Here is an 11,435-nt window from a genome sequence, read left to right on the forward strand (position 1 = left end):
ACCCTGTATATGGTGAGAGTATTCTCCATCGTGTGCTTACTAATCGCAGATTTAGAGTGTTTGACGCAGTTGTGTTTGAATATGACGAGACGACGTGACTGTTACCGAACAGCGTGGTTGAAAAAGATACTGTTAAGATACTATTTCCTCTATTATATACCTATCTAACGCAGACACAAGAATGTTTGAGATACCGAATGAAAGTCCCTGATGGATTCTCAACAACATAGTCCTCCCACCAGTACAAAAATGAACATTCATTTCAAGTACCCAACTGTTTGTGTGTGAATTGTTCTCCAACTAGCAAAACCGGTAAACAAACTACCCGAAGCACTCACCAGTGTGAACGAGATGGTGTTTCTGTAGATGGGCCAGTTGGGTGAAGCTCTTGGTGCAGACGTTGCACTTGAACGGTCTCTCGCCCGAGTGCGTCCTCAGGTGGACCTTGAGGTTCGAGAGCTGGCCGAAGGTCTTGCAGCAGACGTTGCACTCGTAGTGCATCTTGCCGTCCTTCTTCTTGAGGGGGTAGGGCAACGACCTGTAGCCCCTGGAGCCCTGGGAGTTGGGGCTCAGGGAGCCGCTCTGCGAGCAGCCGTGGTCGTCCGGCGACAGGGAACTCGCGGGCGAGTATCGGTTCAGTGACGAGGGGTTCGCGTGGATGGTCAGTCCCGGATGGTGACCCAGGTGGAGATTGTGCGTGCCAGCGATCAACGCTTGGTTGGTGTCGATCTGCATGGTGGAGGAGGTGGGCAGCTGGTGGCTGCTGGTTGCGGCCTCCAGCCTCCTGCCGTCCGGCCTCTCGTAGACGACGTTGCCACTGGGTGTCGGCGAGTAGGCGGTGCAGTTGATGGTCAAGGGTGCCACGTTGTGGTGCAGCGAGCCGTTTTGATGGTAGATGCCGTAAGGGTAGGACGAGGGCGATTGGATGGGCGAGATGGGCGAGACGCTCTGGTTGCTGCTCACCGTTGAGCCCGGGTACACCTGGCTGGATTCAATCTGACAACCGCCCGAGCTGGAGTAGAGGATCGTGGGGGTGGACGGTCCCGTGGGGTTCGCGGATGGCGACGGGCTCTTGGTCTTCCTTTTAGCGGGGCAGCTCGTCGTGGAGGAATGGAGGTTGCTGGTGGACGTCAGTATCGTGCTGGAGGAGAGGACGTTCGCGGCGGTGTGGTGGTTGCTCGCGTTGCTGGACGAATGGATGCTACCGGGATGGGACTGGAGGACGTTGGGCCCTGTGCTGGAGTGGAGGTTCCCCGTGCTCGAGTGGAGGCTCCCCGTGCTGGAGTGCAGGTTGCTGGTGGGGCTCTGCATGGGGAGGGCGCTGTTCCCGCTGGTAGAATTGACGCATGCGTCCGCTTGCATCGGTAGGTTCGAGCTGGAGTCGGGGCTGCAGGGGAGGATGTTTCCGTAGCGATGGGACTTCTTGTAAGAATACGCCATCTCCGTGGGGCTGGATGGCGGTGGGGTGACGGAGTCCAGATGGGTCTGGTGATGGATCTGGTGGTGCTGGTGGTGTTGCTGGACGCCGTTGTGGTGGTGGTTGTGGCTGTTGTTGTTGTTGTTGTCGGTGCTGCTGCGGAGGAGGATGTTCTCGAGAATGGAACTGCTGGGGCTGGTTAGGTAGGCTGGCCTCCCGGAAACGGGCATGTTGCCCTTCGCTTCGGGCTCGTAGAACGGTTTCGGGGCCTTCTCTATCTCGTCCTCGTTGACGGTGGACAGAACGGAGTTTTTCTGGAGGATCACGGGGGACATGGGCTTCTGAAGCTCCGGTGTCACCGCTCTGCTCGAGAGCTCCTGGTCCTTGTCCTTTCCGTTCCCCTCTAGGCTCTTCGCCGCCTGGAAGTTCCCGTAAGTCTTCGTGATCTTGATCTTCACCTTCCTGTACTCGTTCTTCGCCGCGGCGTTGTCCTGCTTGAGCACCTCGTTGGCGCACACGGACGTCTTCGCGTTCTTGCTGAAGTCCAGCACGTAGTTGTTCTCCGAGTCGGACTCGCTGCTCTCCTCGGGGGGGCGTGAGGATCTCGTCGTGGTAGTTGGAGTGGTAGCCCTCGTCCGATCTGACGGAGCCGTCGGTAGGGGTCATCTGCGAGCGTCGCTCGTAGATCGACGAGTCCTTCAGGGGCGACACCACGTCCACGCTCGGGGGGATGATCTCGGTTGGTAACGCCGATTGTTGTACTTGTTGTCCTGGTAAGACGAGGCGTAAGGTTAGCTTTTGGAAGATAGATAGAGAGAGGAAGATAGAGGGAGGGAGGACACGGTACTCACGTATTCTTTGAAGCATCAGTTCGCCCGTTAGGGGGTAATTGAGCCTTTCCGCGAACTCTCGGCAGTACCACACCATAAGTTCTTGGTTCGGTAGTATCGGCTTGATTGTGTAAAAATAAATGTTCATCTGGAAAGGAAGAACACGTTTAGGGTCAGGTGCTCCGAACAAGAAGATGTTTTGAGAGAGTTATATCGACGCACCTTATACTGGCATGCTATTAGGTTCTGCGATTCGGACGAATAAGCCGGGTTTACGTAACGCATCCAATTCGATTTCTGCACGTCGTAACCGTCGATGTAGTAGAACAGCTCGTTGTTCTTGTACACCTGTCGGAACAGAAACGTAAAAATCGGTTGCGGACGTTGTGGCGTCGTTGGTCCCATTGGTTCTAGCAGTGTATAAATCGTCAGGTAATTGTTAGGGAGGCCTAGCAGTCTGGGTGTGTCAGGACTTTAGGTTCTATAGAAGTTTAATTGGTCAACTCTCTGGGTTCTAGAAATCTTCTAAAGTTCTTGACTCTCTAAATTCTAGAAGTCTAAGTTCTCAGCTCTCTAGGTTCTACAAGTCTAAGTTCTCAGCTCTCTAGGTTCTACAAGTCTAAGTTCTTAGCTCTCTAGATTCTAGAAACCTTACTTCTTAGCTCTCTAGGTTCTAGATACCCAAGTTCTGAGCTCTCTAAGTTCTACAAGTCTAAGTTCTTAGCTCTCTAAATTCTAGAATCCTTACTTCTTAGCTCTCTAAATTCTAAAAGTCTAAGTTCTAACCTCTCTAGACTTTAAAAGCCCAAGTTCTCATCTCTCTAGATCCTAAAACCCTAAATGGTAAGCGTCTGATCTATCTTCACTCCAGAGTTCAAAGTGACCACAATCTGATCTCCCGCAGGTGTTAGCAGCATAACTAACCCCTTTCTGCTCAAGAAACTCCAATTTTCGTCTCAAATAATGAGAAATCTGGTGGACACTGTTCGAACCATCCGGGAAGACAAAATGCTAAGTCGTGGACGTTCGAGGCAGTCGACCTGGAGGCTAGCCAGGAAATATCGGCGATTTAATAGGGAGGATCGAGAGAGAACCCAAGTTCGCTATCGTAACTCATCAATTCGTTACGAGGCATCAATGGCTTCGCGGGTTTCGCTTTAAGGCTCGCTAGATCGGTTGAAACCAGTTTCTGGTCTTTGCTGGCTTCTCCCCCTTATCCTTCCTTTTTTCTCCGTTGCGTCTTTAGATATTTCCTTTTTTTTCCTCCTCTCGTCATACGCGAGAGAGATAACCGTGGCTCGCGGAATAACTGCCGCGAACGGTCCCCGAACGGCCGCCGATGAGCGATTCTTACCCTCCAGAAGTACTTCCGGTTCGCGTCGGCTGGTACAGAATCCTTGGTGTACACTTGGCCCACCAGAGGGCCAAATCTCGTCCCTTTGGGGATGTAGCTCGTGCTCCATACTCCCAAAGCCTGCAGGAAGCCAAACGACTGTCGATTAGGCTCGTCTTACAAATTTTCATGCGGTGCGAAAGCTTAGTATTCGTTCGACAGTTCAGTATTCGAATAGCAGTCGAAATTCGATATTCGAAAACGCCCAGCCCTGCTCAGTAGCGCTACTACAGTAAAGATTGGATAAGTGCAAGACAGGATCGATTGGATAAATGCAAGATGACTATCCCCACCACTGGGGAGGTTCACAGTATTGTAAATATATATATGTATTAACAAATGGATTGTTGACAGTAAAGACTAGATAAGTGCAAGATGACTAACCCCGTCACTAACCAATTGACACGTTTCTGCCGATCGCTTTTTCCCCCGGAACTCTTTCTCTTTCACTCTTTGTCCTTTTCTACGTTCGACTCGAGTCAAGTGTAAACACAGAATAGAAGCCTCGACATTTATCCCGTCTTTACTGTATTTGGTACGAAACGATACGAGAAGGGTTTATCGCGAGAAAATTATTTAAAATATTGCGCAGTCGAGCGGATGGGACGAAGGAGAACCGTCTCCCTTCTATTTTGAACATCGAGCTTCAACGAAGCAGAGGTTCGGTCCATAAAGCGTTTTTGTCGATTCATTTGGCGTTCCATTGCGCCCCATATTAAGCAGTTCTGTCCGGCAGAATGTTTCCGAGCGTTTCGTCTACTCCAGCAATGAAAGAACCTCGCTCGTATTCGCAGGGAAACGTTCAAGATCGTTCGACACCGATTCGAAACGAGCTGTTCGTAGTCGCGCTGGATGAAAAGTTATCGGAAACCGTTTCGTATGCATATGCATCTCGCTCGATCTCGGGCGATCTCTTTACTCTAATTTGTTTCCGATCGAGAAACTTCTCGACCCCAATTTTGTCAGTGCTCCTCTGCGAGGGAGGAACGCGAATTTAAGCAACCCAACGATCTTTTTCCGTCTATGTGTCTTTACCGTAATCATTTTTAGAATTTCCCGTATTCTTCGTTATACTCGAAAGTAAGCTAAAAATAAAATCGAGGTTCGTTTAAATTTGGCTACGTCGGTCGTGGCGCGACCAAGGCTATCGCTCTCGATTCTCGTCGTCGATGAAAGTGTAACGATTTACTTCAGCTCTAGGTCACGCTCGCTAAATTGATTAGCTTCGTTCCTCTATCGAGCTCTATTCGACGGAAATCCTTCGTACGCGATTGTTCACTTCGACCCGTATCGAACCGAAACGTTTCACCGTGATTTCCTACTCGAGGTCCTTTCAAAGTACCCCCATACAGGGTGTTAAAAAATCCATTTATATGGTACAGTACTACTCGCGAGCTTGCAACGAATGAATAATGTAAATTGGTAAAGGTACATTTCGCGGAATGTGGTTCACGGTGATTTTCACGACCGTGACAAGGAGCTCGAGGGGGATTTTCCAAGGCTGAGGCGACTCGGGGTGCAAGTTTTCATGATTCTAGCGACTCTCACCAAGGAGGTCTCGAGAAATGATTCTTTGGCGGAGGAACGTACATCGTTGAGGGCCTGAGAGGGCTTGAGGACCAAATTTCTCGGCAGGGACGCTTCCGCGCGATTGGTGTCGCCCGACGACGCCGCCACATCCGGTACCAAATACACGGCATGCTGCTCGAATTCCTCTTCCCTCAAGGTCGCGTGATCCCACTCGCTGGCCTCCATCCTTCACTGAACAGAAAAATTCCAAGAAACATTAGGTTAATATTCTTTTCGTTTTTATTTATTTTTGTTAGTTTTCAGAGGGATCGAGATTTATTTTCTCGCGGTAGACACGAATGTCAACGTGGATAAATAAATGTCTCTTAGGCCACTGTTGACATCTCGCTCTCGAGATAAGAATTTTCGCTCAAGGATCTTCGTACAGGCTGTCTCCGAATTAGTGTAAGAAACGTAAATGGGTTGATAGCTGGGATGCTTCTGAACCACAATTTCTTTGCGAAAATGCACAATACATGAAATTGTTTTTATTCAGAAGCTTCTTACTAATATAATTAATTGTGCACCTCTTCTTGGACTTGTGTCCTTTCACATTCCTCCCGGGACCATTAGGTCGTCATATCTATTTCATCAATATGTTTCCTCGTCTAGATACTGTCACCTCAATACTGTTGTCCGTGCCTGCGCTACAGTTAATTGCTTTAGTTCGGACAGCGATATGTTTATTGACTCTAACGACTCTAGTAAACATAGGCTACATAACCTTTTTATCGGTAATTCTGCTATTCACCGACGATAACTTTGTTATGATTGTTTGTTTGTTTGTAAATTTTTGTTTGTCTTTACATCTGTCAACCGTGATTGTTTATAATTGCTACACTGTATTAATTTCATAATGGGCTATGCCCGTATATATTGAAATAAATAAATAAATAAATAAAATATTGGTCGATGGTATTTCGTTAATAATTCAACAACGAAACTATGGTTCAGAATCGTCTCAGCTACCCTCCATTTTTGGTTCTTACACTAATTCCGGGATATTCTGCATATTTGACTTCCTAGCAAAAATAATGCTTGGATTTCGTATTAAATTAATCAGGAATTAGAAATCTCCATGCCTTTGGATTTAACCCTTTGATCTACGATGTACTATAGGATCGTGAATACTATAATCGGCTATAAAATTCCTTGGGCCCTTTCGTACGAAATTCTCTACTACGAGTCTCTACTCACGAGCCACACTTTGTTACAGGTTAAAGGGTTAAATACCATTCCCAAAGATTTAATATTCATCTAGACACCGTTACCCGCGAGTTGTTTACCAAATCCTTAGCGCACGTACAAGCACCGTTATTTTCGAGTTCCGAGAGCTACTAAGTTCTACTAACTTCGCCACGCCTTCCTTTCGATTAATTTCGTGATCGGGTGACGCGTATCTCGAGTACTGTTCCTCGAATCCGCGTCATAATTTCCCTCGGGATCGCTCGTCTATAAATTTCGAAACCGCCGATTATCATACTTTAACGTAACATTACATCGTGATAGTTCGTGCAGGTCTAACCCCGCGACGCGAGGCGCATTCCAATCGTCGTTTTGTACGTAATAAATAATCGCGTTGCAGGCACTTATCGAGGGTAACAGCGTACGATAATGTAACCGCGAGCGCACGCAGAATTTTCGAGCCAACTTCGGTAATGGGGGACTTTTCCGACGAAGAAACGCGGAAATTGCGGTATTATTAGAATCGGGATGGAAGTACCGATGCATAATAACGCTCGACAACGCGGGACGTTATAAATATAGACGCGATTCTCGTGAATCGATACGATCAATAGCTCCTGAGAGGCGTCAACTTCGAAAACTATGAAGAAGGGTCGCTCGATCGCGTTTAACGTACCCCCCCCCCTCCCCGTATATATTTTAGGGGTACAAATGGTAGGAATAAATTTCGTGTTAGGTTGAAACAAAGATGACTGTCGATTCATGACTAGATTGCCGATCTTTATGGAAGATAAAATTAAACCTAACTACGAATTTATTTTATTGTAAATAGTATAACGTGAACTTTACTTTCAATCTTTTTTATATTCTTACATATTTGTTGCATTTTGTAGGTTCGTGCACATTCAAATTTCCTATAAATGCATCAAGATCCGCAGTCGTGACTGTGTTGTCCTGCAGGTCATTATCACTGTATATACAGTCAGTTCCATAAGTATTAGTACCCTCAATATCTATCGAAATTATTCTCGTAAATTAAACGATAGACAGGCTTTATACGTATATATATTTACAATAAAAATTTATTTGGAAACATCGAAATTTGACATTTAATTCAGACTATTTAATTTAGGGACTGACTGTATATTAAACAATCTGTCCGCAAATATGAACGAACGAAATTTGCATTCGCTCTACAGTAATGTCTCGTTAGACGCACAAGCTCGGGACTGACCTTGTGCAGTTATCATAGAGTTCGTATATTCTCCGACGATATATTTACTTGCAACAACTTATTATGTAGAACACTAACTAAAAAAAGATGAACGGTAAATATCGTCCGAATTATATCGCGTTTGGTATCGTTTTAACGACAAAAAAGTTGATAATAAAAATGTTTCATCGTTGCATTACATTGTTTCACCGACATCCCTTGTCCACGTTCGACGATCGTCTGCAAACATCAAAGAATATACGAAACTCGACGATCGAACTCCTGCCCTCAGGGGCTGTAGCTATGTTTGATTGTAGCTACAGTACGGGCTTAGCAACCCCGAGGTACCCGAGCTAAACGGGGGGGCAGTGGGCAGTATTAAAACAATGCAGGAGTCACGTAAGACGATGATAAGAAAAATGGAAATAAGCTAGTAATAAATAAGCAGTCGTGCAATAATTTTGTATAATAAGTTACGCACTTTAAATAAATGAATGAATGAATGATCGAACTCATTGGCCTCTCAAGAGGTATACCCGCCAGAGGTGGAGCTGGATAAGTCTGTGCACTTATCCTGGACAAAGATGTGCGTCTGACGAGATATTACTGTATGCTGAAATAAAATCCTCGTAACAGTCATATCGTACGGTAATATAACAGATATCGTGTGTGTCGTGATGCAGTGGATGGCAGTGAAAGTACCATAAGTGGCGGTTGTATTCGCCCAAGTACCTAAACACTTTCAGACTGGGAAGACGAATCGTCGAACATGGAACAAGAAAACGATCGAGCCCCGACACTTCAAGATGGAATCAGCGTCGAAGACTGAACTTGCTCGAAATTGTCTTAAAGCAGGAACGACGGAACCGGGAGATTCGTTTCCAGCAAAAAATATCGTGTTCCCTCCGTCGCTGACAAATGAAACTCATTATGCAAATGAGACACCGCACGGCTAAACATTGCACCGTGTAACACGGTTATAACGTCTACTGAGCTACGTCTACTTAGCTACGTCTACTCAACTGCTCCAGAAGTTTCCTAACTAAGAAAATCTCCGACAGAAAGGATAACGCGTCACTCGAATCCGAGGACTGCGCAAAGAACACGATGAAGCTATACTACGATGCAAAGGTAGTCCAAACGGAACCAAAACGGAACATGGTCGCCAATGAACGCGAAATCTATGCCTAATTTAAGATACAGTCAGTCCCATAATTCGTACCCCTCTATCTCCGTTGAACACATTAACCGTTTGCACTTGAGAGGTGACTCTCACCATTAGGTTTCACGCAGTAAATCTACAATACCTAACGTGTCTTTAGGTTTAATTTCTTTAGAGATTGAAGTGTCAATAAAATGATTGTCGGCGAGGTAAAGGTGATCTTATTCTCAAATCTATTAGATTGTCCTAAAAGTTTCTTTCGTGAATTGCATTCAATTATTTCCTGTGGCAGTGTTTATATAAATAGACAATCCAATTTCTTAGGCATTGTTGCTGTAACAGTAACGGAGCGAAATGAATTGTACACAATTTTTTAATGTAACGTAAAACATAAAATATCGTGTATGAATTAATTATTAATAAAACGAAAGAAACTTTTGGGGCAATCTAATAGATAGCTTAGAATTCATGGCAATAGAATGCTAAGAAACATCTCGAGTTGCTGGCAGATACCAGAAAAAATGGCCTCGAGTGCAAAGGGTTAATTAGGGTTGTGCATCAATAAGCAGGCAGCTCCATTTTTTCAAATTCTTCTCCTTATTTCATCACAAAACGAAAGGAACTTTTCGAATTCGTGATTATGTTCTTAACCTCAAAACCATAAAAAAAATGGAGTTACCTCCTTATCGCAGACCACCCCCTCATTTGTCTAAATTAAATGGTGAGCTCGATACTTCCAAACAAACATTTCATTATGAATATGTACACGAATAAACTTCAGAAAGTATATATTTATAATGATAGATTGACATCGAAGCATCGAACCTATCATTTAATTTGGACAAATTTCTTCGATGAACATAGAGGGTACGAGTACTGACTGAGTGCAAGTCCAACCCTAAATAGTTGTACAGGTGAAATTGCAGGTGCAACACGAACCTGCGAATCTTTCAAAGCACGATTCACCAAAAGATGGCGATTTTTTTTTTTTTAACGAAAATAAATATCCACCGATGGGGCGAACGACCGTGGAATTTTCATCGTACCCGATCATTCGTGTTTTCCACGCGTGCGGTACCGCGAAAAACGAATTTTTTCTGGCTTCTGAATCAACGATGGCGCAACACTTTAACACCGCGAAAGTGAAACCCGTCCACGCATTGATCGACTGCAGGGGCGAGTGGCGGGAGGGGGACGGGGCATAAACTACGAAGTCCGCCGCCCCCTCACACCCTTCTACCCCCCTACCGCCCCCGTCGACGCGACCGCCCAGCCAGCGGGGGTTTTCGCTACTCGTTGAATTTCCATTTCCGTGGAAATCGCGCACTACCACCACCGCCTATCCCATCCCCCTCTTTCACCCCATCCCCCCCCCCCCCGTTCACTATTCGTTAACTTTCCGCGTAACTTTTTGCTTTCCCTCAGCCACCCCCGTCGTTCCAACCCCTTCGATTCAGAGGATTTTTCTACACCCTCGCGTTTCATCGGTTCATCGGCGATGTTAGTCGTTCCCCCTCGCTTCATTCATGTTGTTCTCGTACGTAGGGGGCGGGATGAGTGGGTGGGTGTCTCTTTGTTTTCATTTTCTTAAGGGGACGGAAAACGTGTCTGTGATTCTTTTGAGGAAATTCGTCGTGTTGTCTTTGTTCTTTATTTTTCGAGCGTTAGCCACTGTCATCGAATCGAAGCATTCGAGGCTTTCACATTTGGGGATTTTAGACGACGATGCCTTTTTCATTTCGAACGGTTTATATTTTTAATTTTCGGTTTCGATCGTCCTAGATAGGTATTAACCCTTTGCGGTCGTATGTCTACTCTCAGCCACCAAAGCCTTTTTACGGTTCCGATCGTACGTCTGCTTTCAGCCACTACAACAAGAAACTATCTGTATTCATTCCGACCAGTGCGACACCCGTGACCAACTTTAATACGTCCGAAAAGGGTTAAATTGTGATTGTACGGGACTGAGAAAATTCTAAATGAATTTCCAGCAGAAATCCTCGATATCTCCATATTTCTCCACGTATTTCTTTTCATTTAACGCGAGTATTCCGTAAACCCTGAGACCAACCGACGAACCTAACCCCAATAATTTAGAGAGCCATATTCGAAGCCAAGCCACGGAACGAAGTCATGGGAATGCTGGTGGTGAATGATTAGGGGAGTTGGAAGTCAGAACGCGCAGGGCATTGCGCTAACTTTTGGTGAATGACCGTTGCACTCGGCAGTGTGCTGGGCCGAGGCTCTCGACAAAATCGATGCTCGTAAAGGGCATGTGCAATGTTTCCCTCGCAGCGTTTCATTTTCACTCGCAAAATCGTGTCCCGGGGAATTCCATTCAACTTGAATTCCGCTCGGCCAAAACTTACTGGAAAAGTAGTATTCTATTCTCGAACGTTCGCGAGACACTTTCGATCTTGCGATGAAAGAAGTTGCCGGGTATTATTTAATTATTGTTTCGATGCACGCTGCTCGGAAATTGATTTATGTACGAATGTGTCTTCCGATCGTGGAATTATTGAGAAACTCGAAGGTCCGGTTTCCCGATATAAATGCACGTAGAGCCATTAATCTCTAAACGTACAGTAATGCATGATGAATAAACTCAGCTTTTCGCCATTTATTCGACCGATTAAATCTTCATCTACTCATTGTGTAATATTTCT

The 11,435-nt window shown here is 45.7% G+C and overlaps 1 protein-coding gene across 1 annotated transcript; it reads right to left on the reverse strand.

Annotated features, from left to right (window-relative positions):
- Positions 1-60: 60 nt before the first annotated feature.
- On the reverse strand, positions 61-10,076 carry LOC128893318 (uncharacterized). Its single transcript, XM_054154198.1, is given in 7 exon segments — positions 61-2,010; positions 2,012-2,187; positions 2,269-2,395; positions 2,470-2,595; positions 3,602-3,721; positions 5,189-5,401; positions 9,709-10,076. Coding segments are annotated over 6 exon segments (2,445 nt in total). The 5' UTR covers positions 5,396-5,401; positions 9,709-10,076; the 3' UTR covers positions 61-321.
- Positions 10,077-11,435: the final 1,359 nt, after the last annotated feature.

The sequence above is a fragment of the Hylaeus anthracinus genome, unplaced genomic scaffold, assembly GCF_026225885.1.
Source record: "Hylaeus anthracinus isolate JK02 unplaced genomic scaffold, UHH_iyHylAnth1.0_haploid 27334, whole genome shotgun sequence".
Lineage (NCBI taxonomy): Eukaryota > Metazoa > Arthropoda > Insecta > Hymenoptera > Colletidae > Hylaeus > Hylaeus anthracinus.